Source organism: Pseudochaenichthys georgianus, chromosome 16 (genome assembly GCF_902827115.2).
Source record: "Pseudochaenichthys georgianus chromosome 16, fPseGeo1.2, whole genome shotgun sequence".
Taxonomy (NCBI): domain Eukaryota; kingdom Metazoa; phylum Chordata; class Actinopteri; order Perciformes; family Channichthyidae; genus Pseudochaenichthys; species Pseudochaenichthys georgianus.
In genome coordinates, this window is record NC_047518.2 from 34,037,385 (window position 1) to 34,053,845 (window position 16,461).

Here is a 16,461-nt window from a genome sequence, read left to right on the forward strand (position 1 = left end):
GCAGCCATTTTAGCACCTTTTCCATCAAAGCGGTGGCAATCTTCAGTGGGTTGCCGTAGCAGTCTTCCAACATGTCCATGGCTCTCTGAAAACCACGGTCGGGGGGCATATGCTGGCAGCTTTTTACAATGTCTTTGGGATCACCTCTTGTATACTGTTCCAGGAAGTACATCTTATCTGCAGCATTGTCTGTTCTGGAGCTGACTGTGTGTTGGAATGCCTTAAGAAAAGATCTGAAGTCGAGCAAGTCACCATAAAAAACAGGAATATCACGTTGTGGGAGAAGGGCGAGCTGCTGATGTTTCACAAGCATTTCTGTTATATCAGTCTGCTTCTTGATTACTTTGCATATGTCATTTTCATAGTCACTTTGTCGCTGATGTGCCCCACTGGCTAATGTACTTGAGTCCAGAGCCTTTGGTGCTTTAGGTCTAGCTCCAGGTGCTGAAATAGACTTAACTGATGGGTTTACATGACTGCTTGGGATTAGTGGATAGCTGTGTCCCGCTTGCTCTTGTGTGTCTTCTTTCTGCCGTGTGTTTGCATTGTCCAAATACGTGTTCATTGCATCACTCTTATCCTGTGCGTCATACTGTTCATACATTTTAATTTTAGCATTTGACACTGCTAAAGCTGTTTTCATTTTCAGCTCTTCTTTCTCAGCCCGAAGATGTGCCTTCTTAACTGCCAAGGCTTGACTTTGCTTTAGCGAGGCAGCCTTGGCTTCCAAAGCTGCACGCTTTACTTCCTCTCTTAAACGTGCTGAGGATGCTGTTGAAGCGGATGAAGCCCACAGATACACTGTCCAAATTAGAAACCTCATCAATGCAGGCTTGTGGTATTTCTTTGCAATGCTCCTCACAATTAATCCACACATCAGATTCTTTAATAAAGTCCTGAAACCTCTGAGATTTAGGCTCAAACCAGCTCTCTTGATCATGGCTCTTTTCTTCTTCGTCCATAAAAAGCACAACTGAGCAGTTACAGTCTTTAAACTCTTTAAAGATTACCTTGAAAAGTCTCATCTTTGAGATAACTTCCATCAAGTTACAGGTGTTACCAATTAAAAGCTCAACTTCATTCATGTTGGCAGTGAGTTGTCTTAATTTACCTCTCCTTGCATTGATGCAGAGCTGTAGCCGCTGCTCCATGGCCTTTTCTGTTGGTTTTGCTGCCCTCTTGTGGGCGTCGACCGTAAACGCACCCTCAGTGGCGCTGTCCTCCGACATTATTCAGCTGGTTTGGCTGAACAAAAGACAACAAGCTGTTTTACCAAGTGGCTCGAACTCCAACGGAAAGGCATGCAGAGTAGCGTGACAGCCTGTAGTCCATGTCCACACGGTAGAGGATAATCCAAATGGTCCTTTGCTCAAGCACGATCAGATACACTTCGTTTCTGCCGCGGCTCCAGTAGCGACGATCAGATCCACATCCGACAATTCCAGTGATTGTAAATTCCTACACGCTAGTAATCCTCACGACGTTGTCGGAAGTTTTTGACTTATGTAGTGGCCAATTGTCCAAAGAAATCCATGTTCAAAGGCCACGGCCTAGGAGGCGAGCTCGAGTATTGACTCGCGTATATTCAAAAAATCAGATACCTTGCTCGTTCCATTCTGGTGCTTTATTGAGAGGTTCAATAGATCAGCTGGCGGCCCACTGCCGACGTGCAACATTTGCACGGTATTTAAACAAATAAACAAACAAGATCCATTGGTCATACGGATGTGTGCAGTCAAAAACTTTTTCCAACCTGCCTCTCTAGACTTCCTGCTGTGTCATGCAGGCAGCGTCATTTATACCTGAGCACGCCCCTACTATTGCTTTGTATAAATAATAACAACACATAAACTAGAGCTGTCCATAAGCAAGATGACACGTTACAAAAACAGTATAATAATAATTCATAGTTAATCAGCTCGTTTAAGTTAAATTAAAGAATATTCAATTGGCTCACAAAACCATAATTAATTACCAAAATAAATGTGCCTAAATGGCTCTTACAGGTAGTGTAGTGTCTTCGGCCATCCTAAACTCAGAAATGTTGACAATCGCAATGATGCTCGAAATGTCCCTTATGGGACAGGCCTACGTCTGTTTCCGGTTATTTTTTTATTTTGAAATTCAGTTCCTGACAGACACCAAAAAAGCCCGAGATTATGGAATTAAACCAATAAATAAAAGCAAGGATAATTGTGTGTTATTGGTGAGTAAATAACAGTGTGTTATTTCGAAAAGAATAACAAATTAGAAGGAAAGAAATATTTAAAAATACAGATTTCAGTAAAAGCAATAATTGTGGCTTGATATTGAGTAAGAACATGTTTTTATGAACCACACAGCTTCCGGTCTTCCACGACCCGACCGGAGAAAAAGACGTGCTGCAGCTGAAAAGCTGAAAAGCTTGTCCACGCCTTTGTCTCCTCCAGGCTGGACTACTGTAACGCACTTCTCATTGGGATTCCTAGCAAGAACATCCAGAAGCTGCAATACATCCAAAACACAGCTGCTAGGATCCTGATGAGAGTGCGGAAGTACGAACACATCACACCCATCCTCAAATCACTGCACTGGCTCCCGGTCTCACTCAGGATTGACTACAAAATCACCCTCTTCACTCATCAGTGCATATATGGAAATGCTCCCTCCTACATCAAGGAATTGCTCACCCCACAAACCTCCACGAGGAACCTACGTTCAGTAAAGGCAAACCTCCTCATCCCACCAAGGACAAAACTGAAGACCATGGGAGACCGAGCCTTCTGCTCCGCTTCTCCGAGATTGTGGAATGCCCTCCCAAGCCAGCTGAGGACACCACAGACTGTGGAGGCTTTCAAAAAAGGCCTAAAAACGCATCTTTTTAGAATAGCCTTTAACTAGATTTTTAAATCCCCCACATTATGCCATGCGGGCATGAATGTCACAGCTTTTATTATGTTGTTTTAATTGTTTTGTTTTTTTTATTGTTGTTTTGTTTCACCCTTTTTAATTTTTAATTTTGTAGCACTTTGAGTTTTGTTTACGCAAATGAAAAGTGCGCTTATAAATAAAATATATTATTATTATTATTATTATTGCAGCCTGCAGGCACGAAACACGTTATCAGTAGAAATACATTGCTTTTAAAATCGTGATGTACAACACGAAAAAAAAAGGGGCAAATCGTGATGGTGAACACGAAATGCCGTGAGACTGAAGAAGAAGAAGAAGAAGAAGAAGAAGAAGAAGAAGAAGAAGAAGAAGAAGAAGAAGAAGAAGAAGAAGAAGAAGAAGAAGAAGAAGAAGAAGAAGAAGAAGAAGAAGAAGAATTGTGGAGCAGAGTTTCCGTTAGCAGGTAATTACCGGACTATGACCGGATATGGCTAATAACACGGGAGTAACGGATCCTCTCTTTTCCTCTCTCCCTCCCTCTCTCCTGACAGCCCGTCAGTTTCTCATGCAGTTTGCTAAAACATCACTCGCGTTTATGTCCATATCGATCAGATCCAGTTCTCCTGATCGGCCTTTATAGAGAGCACCGATCAAACTATTAAGAGTGAATATCGGCCGATAATGACCGGCGGGGCGTGTTCACTGTCTAGCACTGGCTTCGTAATGCACTGATCGATTAGGCTAAGCTAACCTGTAGCTGCTCCCTCCACACTCACAGCAACTTCATACAGACATAAATAAAGCAGCTGTATTCGCCATACAGGAAACACACATTTAAAACGGTTTTGCCTGCCGTTTTTGTGTACACAAGCATTCATTAATGGTTCGGAAAGTGGCACTGTACCTTAATAATATAAAGGCTTGTTTTTGCGTGCATTTCCTGTTCGGAAAGTGGCAATGTACTGAGAGTGGAGGTGTCCTGAGATTAGCGCCTGCAGACAGGCTCCATGGACCTGTCAGCTCCGGACAGCGCAAAATGCGTACATGAAGCGCTACGTCATGAACGCAATAAATCTACCCTCCTGGGGGCGCGCTCATGTGATTGGCTTAGAATTGAGGAGACATCTGATTGGCTATAGATAGAAAAACTTACAAGTACGAATCGGGTGACCGTCAGGGGAGTCTCAAAAAACCCACACACAAATGCACAGCGATCCGTGCACAGAAAGCGGTTTGTGTTTGTAGGTGCAGAGGTTTTAAACGGAAAACAAATATGTGAGGATCAAAAATACATAGGCCTATGTAAAACTTTTTTCTGTATTTGGATTTTATTTACATGTATATGAAACGGAACACATTTGTGTGTGCATTGACAAACACAAGTGTGGATCCGGAAATACAAGTGTGAATCCTTCTGTGTGCATGTGTGTATTATGAGACTGTTCTGAAGTTCTGCCATGGTCTGTGTTTAAGTGGATGTCATTGAAGACCTCAACAAGAGCAGTCTCAGTCCTGTGTTGCAGACGAAAGCCTGTCTGGAACACATCGAAACAGTCATTACTGAAGTGTCTATAGGTTATTATTTTTAAAGAGCGGTTTAATGACTGCAGTTTTCAGGGCCTGAGGAAATACACCAAAGTGAAGAGACTTGTTTACTGAAGTAGATCTGAGAGGCCATGCAATGAAAAACATTTGTGAAAAAGCCTGTTGTTATAATATCAAGGCAGTAGGGGGAGGATTTCAGATGTCGTATAATATCCTCTAGGTTTGTATCATTAATCAGATGAAATTGTGTCATGGTGTTCGATTGATTTTAAGTGGACGCAGGGAGAGAGAAAACTCAGTAAAACTGACACATATCTTGAGACGACAATAAGCATAACTAAAAATAGGGAGGACTGGACATTATGCAACTATTTACAACCTACTGTATGTGCAAGAGCCTAAATAGCACATTGCAAAATAGCTAAATATGAATCAAAGAAAATGCAGAAATTAGTGTGCCATTGTTATTATTAACCAGTTTAGCCCTGAGCCTGATTTTCAGGTCTCAGGCTCGAAAATGACATTCCCAGAACAAATGACCATAGCCTATATTCCCTTCTAAAAGGGTTAAATTAATAATATTTGTTCTCAAAGTAATGATAAACCTGTGAGTTGGATGTAGAAAAGTCAGAATCAATATCGATGTTTTTTATTTTAAAGAAAATTCAGATTGAAAATAGTAAAAAAACTGTAAATTATAGTGTCCGTCCAAAAATTATTTTGTATTTATAGTGAAACTACCCTTGGATGATGGTAAGGTAGACTAAGTACCCTGTATCAACATTGATGCAAAACAAGTGACATTTGACATTTTTAGAGAGGTTTAGCAAAAATACTCCACCTCTGAGGTGATTTGGGTGGAAATGGGGGTTGTTTTTATCGTTTTAATGCCATTGAAGACCACTTTTGACCAGACTACGACACAGGTGAGCCATGTTAGTGTTTTTAGCTACCTAGCGCCATATGTTTTGATGTCTGTTCTTGTTATTATCTCCGAGAGTTCGTATAATTGAGTGATAATGAGGATACCCCTCGATTCTGTGTCACCTGACGATTTGAAACGATGGGTTGGATGTGCAGCAAAGACAAATAATAAGGTTTTGTGAGTGAATTTCGGTGCAGTCATCTGTTAGCATTTTTCGCTCGTTGCTAATTCAGAGGCTCAGCGTTAGCATTGTGTTTTTTTTTGTTGAAAATAAATAAAAATGATCAGTTAGATGAGTTTCTGCCCGTTACATGGATATAAAACATTCATAGTTTATTAAATGAACATGCCCTCAGACACTGTTTCCTGCAAGATGTTGCAGGAGGGCCCCGGTACCGGGGTCTCTCTGGCTTAACAGGTTGGCAATACAGGTTTAAATAAAAAAAGAGCAAATTAGAACAAGCTTTTTATGAATAAACATTTAATAGTGCATTCATGACAATGTATGCCTTCAGTTGTTTGCATATAAAACACATATACATTTTCAAAAAACGTAATTCATTCAAATGTAATTTATGAAAACAAATATGCAGGATATGGACATATTTGTCAACTAAAAGCTAAAGGCTATTGATTGGAAAACCTCTTCAAAAAAACGGGACTTGTTATTCAAAAAGAAATGTACAATAACCACATTCTTCATTACAAGGACACTCTCTCTACGGCTAAATCCACATACATCATTTGTTTTGTGTGCCATTTGGTAAAGCACTTTCAGTTGCACCTGCTCTATGAAAAGCGATATATGAATAAAGCTTTATTATTATTATTATTATAACATAAACATAACATAAAATAAATCTTTTATAACAATAGTTCATTTCAATCTTCTCTTGTTACTCCTGCTAAATTCTGTCATTACATTCCCAGAAGCAGAATAAAAGGTTGCACTCACTAGCCAATGTATTAGTTACACCTGTTCAACTGCTTTGTAACACAAATATCTAATCAGACAATTACAAAGCAGCAGCTCAAAGCATTTGGGATGTAGACATGGTCAAGACGACCTGTTGAAGTTCAAACAGATCATCAGAATGGGGAGGAAAGGTGATTTAAGTGACTTTGAATGTGGTATGGTTGCTGCCATTAGTATTTCAAAAACTGCTGATCTACTGGGATTTTCACGCAAATCAATCTGTATGGTTTACAGAGAATGGTCCGGGAAAAAAAAAATCCAGTTCCCTGGGCGAAAATATGCCTTGTTGATGCCAGAGGTCAGAGGAGAATGGCCCAGCTGGTTAAAGATGATGGAAAGCCAACAGTAACTCAAATAACTACTCGTTACAACCAAGGTATGCTGAAGACCATCTCTGAGCGCACAACACGTCGAACCTTGATGCAGATGGGCGACAGCAGCAGAAGACAACACTGGGTGCCACTCCTGTCAGCAAGGGACAGGAAACTTAGGCTACACACATTTAAGAGACGGATCACGTTATGTTCAGTCGGATAATCTCCACATGTCTACCCTACTTTTATAATTTTTGAATCATAAATCTATCGATTTGATTTTTGATAAAAAAAACGTTGAACTGAACAAAACGTGATCCGTCTCTTAAATGTGTGTCAACCACAGACCTTATTTCGAGCTATTGTCCAAAATGCTATGAAGAAACTGCATTGCTTTTTTGTCGAGGGAACCGGAAGGTACCCATGCGCAGCTTACTTCCGGGTTTTACAACGCGTCACTGCACCACTCTATTCTGAAATACTTTTATAACATACTATACTGCAACTTCTTACATTCTTATGGGAATTTCCACAAACTTAAGTTGGACTTATGACCTTTGGTGCTCTTTTTTCTATTATTATGATTGGTATGATTATTAATTAGGTTTAATTTGTTATGTTAGCTTTTTATATACGTTCACTTGCATCTCTTTTACTACCTTCTTATTTTTTTATTATCTTTGCATTATATTTCAGTTTTTATTCATACGAACCATGTTCTAAAGCACTTTGTTCTGCATGCTTTACTGATTACTGACTCTGATTATTTTTTAAATGTTGTCATGGCATACAAAACAAATACTTTTGAAGGCATTATATAGATGACAATGACTTTGTAGAACATACTATATCATGAGTTTTAAAAATATAAGTTTTTAAATATACCATACAATGCCTTTGTGACATAGTATATAAGGACTTTTTGAGACAACTTTCACCCCTGTTTTAAAAGCAAAAAGTACATTTTGTTGGGTAAGTGAAGCTTCCTGTTTTAATGCATCTGCCGATATGTGCAAAACATGAACTCACCACATCAGTAACTACAGGGTTGCATGTCTCCGCCTTTCCCTTGTCCGAGGAAGAGATGACTTTTCCTTTCCTAAAAGTAACACACACAACAATATCGAGTCATTTATTATAATTTTATATTAAAGTCTTTCATTTCATGGTGATATTTAGCAATGTTCTGAGGTGGCCATGGCTGCACTGATTAAATGTTCTGCCAGCCTGGTCACCAGTGAAGTTACACCCCTGATGACACCCTCAAAATGTGTTTACAATTTTTTTAAACAAGCTTTGAAAGAAAAGGTTGTCTCTCACCGGTAGTAGATTATCAGCAGCGGTACACACACCAGCAGCATCCCCAGAGCTGCCACTACAAAACCGATCCCAAAAGACAACGAGTGGAAGCCTGAAAAGTCCCCACAAAACACATTGATCATTAAAACCAGAGAGGCAGACTATGCAGAAAAACCAAAGGAATACAAATTCACCATCTCGCAATTCCTCTACCTTGCTCAGTTTTTCTAAGCGACATGTTAAATGCAAAACTGTCAAAGCCCAGTGAGTTGATGCTGAGGCAGACTAGAGAGAGCGTGTCTTCGTCCAGATCGTACAGGGTGATGATGCTCTTCATGCCCACGTTCCCCAGGGACTCTTCCCTGATTGGGATGGCAGCAGAGTGATTGACAGGCTCTCCGGCCAACTTCCAAACCAGGGAGGGAGGCGGGTTCCCCTGGCTGTAGCAGGAACATCGGATCATGGATGAAATCTTGATGCAACGGGAAGAAGACAGGATCTCTGGAGGAACTGAGACAAAGAAATAATTTGATTTTGTTTAATGGAAACCAAGGATTGCCTCTAATTAAAAAAGTGTATCAATCTCACATGTGACGTCAAAGCTGACACGCTCTGAGGTGCCAGGTCCGTGGACATTCAGAGCTTCACAGTAATACTGATCTTCTGAGAGTTTAGTCACATTGAAGGTGAGGTCTCTCTCAGAGCCCATCACCTTCTCCTCTCTTCTAGCCGCTCTGAACCAGGTGAAGTTCACTGCTGCTGGATTGGCAATGCTTGTGCAGGTCAGAGTTACAGAGCTGCCGTCCTGCACCGGACCAGAGGGGGTCAACAGACACCGAGGTGTTCTTAGGGAGATCTGAAAAGGATAGTGTGTAGCTGATGTTACTAGTTCATGCTATGTCAGTCACTTCAAAATAACAAATAATGTCTTGGTTTTAAGTTAAGGATTTAGGCCCGTTGGCGTGCAACTGTCTTGCTTACCACCAATGCTTCAAGAATCACAGCATCCTCACTTGATTTAAAGCTCACCCGTAATGCAATATTTGAAAAATATATTATGGGGCCTATTTCAACCCTGTTGCAAAAGTGCTGATTCTGGGTCTGGCCCTTTAAATGTAACCGAGCAGCTCTGGCCACGCCCCTTCCGAGCGTCTGCATGCAAGCGGTGAACTCTGTGAAGAGAAGGCTGTGTAACCGCAGAAACTCAGCTGAACGCTGCCTCGATTAAATGCCATATTATGTTCCAAACTACATTAGGCAATATTTCTGAAACAGTATGGAGCTCAAACGCTTTCTCTCTTGCGTGTTTACCTCAAGGACGGTACCTTTTATATCCGGCTTCTTTACACATATTCTCTCCAGTACAGCATTAGCTCTGAGTGTTATTTTGTTATTGGGCGATGCTTGCTAATGTAAACACAGACCATATTACTGTACTTCCAAAATACGTCACACATTTGAACTTTCTGATGTATACAGCACATAGCTTGACATGTTCTTTATTCAGTGTTTACCGCTAGAACAGTGCCCAATATATATATAACAACTTTACTCTAAGTCCCTCCCGTAGACATCCTGCTGAATACACAGACACACAGCAAGCCGACTGTATATGGGGAATGTAGGTTGGGACGTAGGCGGGACGTTGCCAGGAGTTCAATATAAAGCCAGCCCACATTTCAGTCTCCTTACACACCGGGGAAACATATTTATGTATAAAAGACATTAAAAAGTGCATTTTGCATAATAGGTGACCTTTAACACACAGGAACACGTGGGTGATCAACAGAACTCACTCATGTGTCATGACGGATGACTAACATAGAAATTATTTTGAGGTTGTCACGTAATGTGACAATGTGTTACTGTCCACAGTCCAGACACTGTGGTGTTGCCCTGTGACTGTCACTCTTGGCCTCAGAGACCATGTTTGGGTGACCACAGCTGGATATACAGTAGAGCCATATTCAGTCTGTTGAACTTGACAGTGTAAATCAATGTCTTTACTGTGAAAATCAACTTACACTGAATGTCCAGCCGAATCAGTGTTGAATTTTGGTCCCCATGCTCATTTTTTGCTGCACAGTAGTAGTCACCACTGCTGCTTGGTTCGACATTGTTTAAAACCAAACTTGATCCAGCCTCCTTTTCCTCTTCATCATCTTTGTACCAGGTGTAGTTGGTCACAGGTGGGTTGGCCCGGCTTTTGCAAAGCAGGGAAACCGAGCTGCCCTCCAAAAGTGGACCTTTATGCTGAGTGATTATTGTAGTTTCCTTGGGAGGAACTAAGTAAAACAAAAATAAATATCTTTTAAAATGTTGCCAGTCAATATTTATCCTCTGTGTGACTGTTTTTCAATCAGACTTACATTGTACGTCTATCTGAGTGATGGATGAGTTCTGGGTCCCGTATCTGTTACTGACTTTACAGTAAAATTGTTTGTCAACTTCTGACACAGTGGTTGAAAACCTTTTCCCCGAACCCACATCGGTCACCTGACCTCCATTCACTTTGTACCAAGTGTACACAGCTGGATTGGCATTGCCGTCGCAGGTCAGATTCAACAAGCTGCCCTCTTGCACTGTAGCAGAGTAGCTGACTGATGTGTTCTTTGGAGGATCTGGAAGAGATGACTGAAAATCTAGTAAGCTGTTTTTGTTACCGTTAGACAGAGCCAGGCTAGTTTTCCCACTTGTTGCCAGTCTTTGTGCTGTGCTACGCTAACCAGCTTCTGGCTGTAGTTACATTTTTCACAGACAAATGTGGAAGTGAAAGTAATGTTCTCATATAGCACTTGTCAAAAAAGATATACTGCATGCCAATGTACAAAACACCCTATTGTGTGCACTACCAAGGTTGTTCATATTAAAGCATTATGATGGCTTCATGAATCAATACAAGTCTTACCAACTTTTGGGAGAATGTGGAAAACCTCTTTAGAGGTCTCCTATTATACTATGTTAAGCATATATATTATTTGTCTCATAAAAAACATGTCTATGAAGTGTTTTGCTCAAAATACCAAACAGATCACCCATTCTAGCCATACCCCTCTATGTCAGCCCTGTTAGAGAAGTGCTGATTCTGAGTCCTTGAATAAAATAAAAAACCTGCTCTCTCTCTGTCTCTCTCTCTCTCCTTCTCTCTCTCTCTCTCTGATGTATTTTATACATAAATATCTCATCCCGGGCATATCAGGGAACTCACAAAGTGTCAGAAAATAAAACCCTCTCTCTTTTCCTCCGTGTGCAGATCTCTGAAAAACGGAGCTACTGTACAATGAGCTGATCTAGACTTGCCATCAGGTATGACGTTATTTAACCCTATCAGAAAGTTGCTTTCAGAATCAAAAGGAACTCACCTTGTGGTAAACCAGCAAGAGAGAAAGCCTTATCCTTGTCTATAATGTTTCAGAAATAATCCTTGATGTGGTTTTGGCGTTTCATCAACGCGGCATTTATTTTAGACAGTATCTGCCGGGTCCTGCATGAGCAGGCATAAGCTCTGCCCCCTCTTTTTTTTTAGTAACAGGAAGTGAAATAGAGGGATATGAGGCATGGCTGCCGTCCTGCAACGGACCAGAGGGGTCAACAGACACCGAGGTGTTCTTAGGGAGATCTGAAAAGGATAGTGTGTAGCTGATGTTACTAGTTCATGCTATGTCAGTCACTTCAAAATAACAAATAATGTCTTGGTTTTAAGTTAAGGATTTAGGCCCGTTGGCGTGCAACTGTCTTGCTTACCACCAATGCTTCAAGAATCACAGCATCCTCACTTGATTTAAAGCTCACCCGTAATGCAATATTTGAAAAATATATTATGGGGCCTATTTCAACCCTGTTGCAAAAGTGCTGATTCTGGGTCTGGCCCTTTAAATGTAACCGAGCAGCTCTGGCCACGCCCCTTCGGAGCGTCTGCATGCAAGCGGTGAGCTCTGTGAAGAGAAGGCCGTGTAACCGCAGAAACTCAGCTGAACGCTGCCTTGATTAAACGCCATATTATGTTCCAAACTACATTAGGCAATATTTCTGAAACAGTATGGAGCTCAAACGCTTTCTCTCTTGCGCGTTTACCTCAAGGACGGTACCTTTTATATCCGGCTTCTTTACACATATTCTCTCCAGTACAGCATTAGCTCTGAGTGTTATTTTGTTATTGGGCGATGCTTGCTAATGTAAACACAGATCATATTACTGTACTTCCAAAATACGTCACACATTTTAACTTTCTGATGTATACAGCACATAGCTTGACATGTTCTTTATTCAGTGTTTACCGCTAGAACAGTGCCCAATATATATATATTAGGGCTCTCAGTCGATTAAAATATTTAATCGCGATTAATCGCATGATTGTCCATAGTTAATCGCGATTAATCGCAAGTTAATCGCACATTTTTGATCTGTTCTAAATGTACCTTAGAGGAATATTTTTCAAGTTTTTAATACTCTTATCAACATATGAGTGGACAAATATGCTTTATGCTAATGTGTATTATCATTTGAACAATGACAAATATTCTCATGAATATTAAACACAACAACCTCTGAACATTACAAATATTCGCCTCAATTCAACCTGGAACCTCTCTCATACAATACAAATGGTGCGTGTGTGTGTGTGTGCGTGTGTGTGTTGGATCGTTGGAGCTCTGTGCAACTCAAGGCATATGCTCGAACGGGAGCTGCCTGGACGCTGCAATCATGTTGCTGCAATCATGAGTGTGCTGACTTCTCCTACAATGTCCCGCTGTCTGGCTTCCTGCATAAAGTCAAGTGCTCGGCGCAGTTGTGTGGATAGAGCGCTCCTCTGTTTTCATTTAAACAGCTCCTTATATCCGTTAGCGCAGCTAGCTAGCACCAGATGCTAACAACAACAATGCACGTAAGGTCTCTCTCTCGCTCGCTCGGGCCACACATACACACACCCTCCCGGTCCTCCCGATGGCCAGTCGGTGCCTGCCGGTGAGCGTGGAAGTGTGGTCTGCCACAAGCGGGCAGCAGGAGCGGGGCTGTCAGCAGCATCAGCTTGTAGATGGTATTTTAAACTCGATGCGCTCTGAAACTACGGGGCGGCCGAGGACAAAAAATACACATGCGTTAATCGCGTTAAAATAATTAGTGGCGTTAATTTTTTTTTGCGTTAACGCGTTATTAACGTGTTAACTTGACAGCCCTAATATATATATATATATATATATATATAACAACTTTACTCTAAGTCCCTCCCGTAGACATCCTGCTGAATACACAGACACACAGCAAGCCGACTGTATATGGGGAATGTAGGTTGGGACGTAGGCGGGACGTTGCCAGGAGTTCAATATAAAGCCAGCCCACATTTCAGTCTCCTTACACACCGGGGAAACATATTTATGTATAAAAGACATTAAAAAGTGCATTTTGCATAATAGGTGACCTTTAACACACAGGAACACGTGGGTGATCAACAGAACTCACTCATGTGTCATGACGGATGACTAACATAGAAATTATTTTGAGGTTGTCACGTAATGTGACAATGTGTTACTGTCCACAGTCCAGACACTGTGGTGTTGCCCTGTGACTGTCACTCTTGGCCTCAGAGACCATGTTTGGGTGACCACAGCTGGATATACAGTAGAGCCATATTCAGTCTGTTGAACTTGACAGTGTAAATCAATGTCTTTACTGTGAAAATCAACTTACACTGAATGTCCAGCCGAATCAGTGTTGAATTTTGGTCCCCATGCTCATTTTTTGCTGCACAGTAGTAGTCACCACTGCTGCTTGGTTCGACATTGTTTAAAACCAAACTTGATCCAGCCTCCTTTTCCTCTTCAATCATCTTTGTACCAGGTGTAGTTGGTCACAGGTGGGTTGGCCCGGCTTTTGCAAAGCAGGGAAACCGAGCTGCCCTCCAAAAGTGGACCTTTATGCTGAGTGATTATTGTAGTTTCCTTGGGAGGAACTAAGTAAAACAAAAATAAATATCTTTTAAAATGTTGCCAGTCAATATTTATCCTCTGTGTGACTGTTTTTCAATCAGACTTACATTGTACGTCTATCTGAGTTATGGATGAGTTCTGGGTCCCGTATCTGTTACTGATTTTACAGTAAAATTGTTTGTCAACTTCTGACACAGTGGTTGAAAACCTTTTCCCCGAACCCACATCGGTCACCTGACCTCCATTCACTTTGTACCAAGTGTACACAGCTGGATTGGCATTGCCGTCGCAGGTCAGATTCAACAAGCTGCCCTCTTGCACTGTAGCAGAGTAGCTGACTGATGTGTTCTTTGGAGGATCTGGAAGAGATGACTGAAAATCTAGTAAGCTGTTTTGTGTTACCGTTAGACAGAGCCAGGCTAGTTTTCCCACTTGTTGCCAGTCTTTGTGCTGTGCTACGCTAACCAGCTTCTGGCTGTAGTTACATTTTTCACAGACAAATGTGGAAGTGAAAGTAATGTTCTCATATAGCACTTGTCAAAAAAGATATACTGCATGCCAATGTACAAAACACCCTATTGTGTGCACTACCAAGGTTGTTCATATTAAAGCATTATGATGGCTTCATGAATCAATACAAGTCTTACCAACTTTTGGGAGAATGTGGAAAACCTCTTTAGAGGTCTCCTATTATACTATGTTAAGCATATATATTATTTGTCTCATAAAAAACATGTCTATGAAGTGTTTTGCTCAAAATACCAAACAGATCACCCATTCTAGCCATACCCCTCTATGTCAGCCCTGTTAGAGAAGTGCTGATTCTGAGTCCTTGAATAAAATAAAAAACCTGCTCTCTCTCTCTGTCTCTCTCTCTCTCCTTCTCTCTCTCTCTCTCTCTGATGTATTTTATACATAAATATCTCATCCCGGGCATATCAGGGAACTCACAAAGTGTCAGAAAATAAAACCCTCTCTCTTTTCCTCCGTGTGCAGATCTCTGAAAAACGGAGCTACTGTACAATGAGCTGATCTAGACTTGCCATCAGGTATGACGTTATTTAACCCTATCAGAAAGTTGCTTTCAGAATCAAAAGGAACTCACCTTGTGGTAAACCAGCAAGAGAGAAAGCCTTATCCTTGTCTATAATGTTTCAGAAATAATCCTTGATGTGGTTTTGGCGTTTCATCAACGCGGCATTTATTTTAGAAAGTATCTGCCGGGTCCCGCATGAGCAGGCATAAGCTATGCCCCCTCTTTTTCTTTAGTAACAGGAAGTGAAATAGAGGGATATGAGGCATGGCTAGCATGGGTGATCTGTTTGGTATTTTAGACATGTTTGTTATATCTGAGACCTATGCTATTGCCTAAATATTGCATGGTGACCTATAAAGACATATGAAAGTGCTTTTTGCATGATATGTGACCTTTAAATAATAAAAATAAAAATAAACTCAAGTCAGCACATAAATGACTTTGGTTTAGTGTCCCCTTTTTTCCCACTAGATAATCAAGTCTGCCGTTTTAGTAAACACACCTTGATCCAAATACTCTGCAGAGTCCCAAGAGGAACATTTCATAACATCACATTATATCAAATGAAGGGAATGATTAAATGTGAACTAAATCAACATCCTACTCAGCAACAAGAAAAGGCCTGAAACATACTCACACAGAACATGGAGGGTCATAAACTTTTCAAACCGAGGGTCGGTGTTGCCAGCTTGTGGTTTGTAGAGAGCGGTGCACGAAAAATTCTGTCCATTGTGGAGGTAAGAAGAGGTGAAGTTCATAACTGAGACCATGGATTCAGATTCCTGTTTCTCCTCAATGTCACCTATCCTGGGGGTCCAAGTCAGATCTGGGGGAAGGATGGGACACGGAGCTACAGCCGTGCAGTTCAGCGTCACCAGAGCCCCCTCTTCTACCTCCAGTGTAGGTGGAGTTATGGTAGGTTGGTCCAGTGAAACTGAGGAGTAAAAAAAAAAAGTACATGACAAGAGGGAAACCAAAAGATGTGTAAAGTGATGATCATGTTATAATATGAAACTTTAATTCACAGTTTTACATTTATTACCATAAATTGTAACTTCAACTGCCCAATTCAGTTGTGACATTTAAAATCTCCCGATAGAATTTAGAAGCATTTCCTCATAAATGACCGGTGATAATAAAAGGCACATTCCAACTTTCATTCAACAAATCAGTTCATTTTCTCATTTCGACATTCGTATACTTCAACTAGTCCCGCATGAATTCGGAGGACCTTTCCTCACAGGTGGCAGCGTACTAACTTTCAACAAACATCAATTCATTCCACAAAGAAATTCACTCAGCTTTCAACAAAGAAATTCGAGAGATATTTACCAAGTTTGAGAGAACCTTACCGAGAGCAAAAACCCAGCTCTCCAAGGAGAGAGTATACCAGGGGAACCTCCCCCCCCCCCTCTCTCTCGTTTGCTGCCTCTCCGCCAGTGTCTTTATGCTCAAAAAACAGGATATAAAAACCTAAAGACACCTCCTCCATACCCATATTTGTGGAAACTGGGCATGGCCTCTGATGTACAGGACTGAACATGACCATAAGACACACCTTCCCAGAC

General features: G+C 41.1%; 1 protein-coding gene across 2 annotated transcripts; it reads right to left on the minus strand.

Annotated features, from left to right (window-relative positions):
- Positions 1–6,192: 6,192 nt before the first annotated feature.
- Positions 6,193–15,826, minus strand: LOC117460677 (myelin-associated glycoprotein-like). 2 transcript variants are annotated; one of them, XM_071205947.1, is made up of 9 exons: positions 15,531–15,826; positions 13,965–14,216; positions 13,619–13,880; positions 10,300–10,551; positions 9,955–10,215; positions 8,144–8,440; positions 7,952–8,042; positions 7,661–7,730; positions 6,193–6,408 (listed from the first exon to the last, which is right to left on the minus strand). In XM_071205947.1, exons 3-9 carry the CDS (start codon positions 13,755–13,757, stop codon positions 6,373–6,375), a joined length of 1,146 nt encoding a protein of 381 aa, XP_071062048.1. In that variant the 5' UTR covers positions 13,758–13,880; positions 13,965–14,216; positions 15,531–15,826; the 3' UTR covers positions 6,193–6,372. The 2 variants fall into 2 exon arrangements, with proteins under 2 accessions (XP_071062048.1, XP_071062049.1); XM_071205948.1 differs by lacking the exon at positions 15,531–15,826 and adding an exon at positions 14,963–15,166.
- Between the last annotated feature and the right edge of the window lie 635 nt (positions 15,827–16,461).

Coding starts and splice junctions, on each gene's coding strand:
- LOC117460677 (XM_071205947.1), bottom strand. CDS start 13,757: ATGATTGAAGAGGAAAAGGAGGCTGGATCAAGTTTGGTTTTAAACAAT. Junction 8,441..9,954: donor GATTCGGCTGGACATTCAGT/GTAAGTTGATTT, acceptor TCTTTGTCTCAG/TTCCTCCAGAGATCCTGTCT. Junction 6,409..7,660: donor ACCCTGTAGTTACTGATGTG/GTGAGTTCATGT, acceptor GAACTTCAACAG/GTCGTCTTGACCATGTCTAC.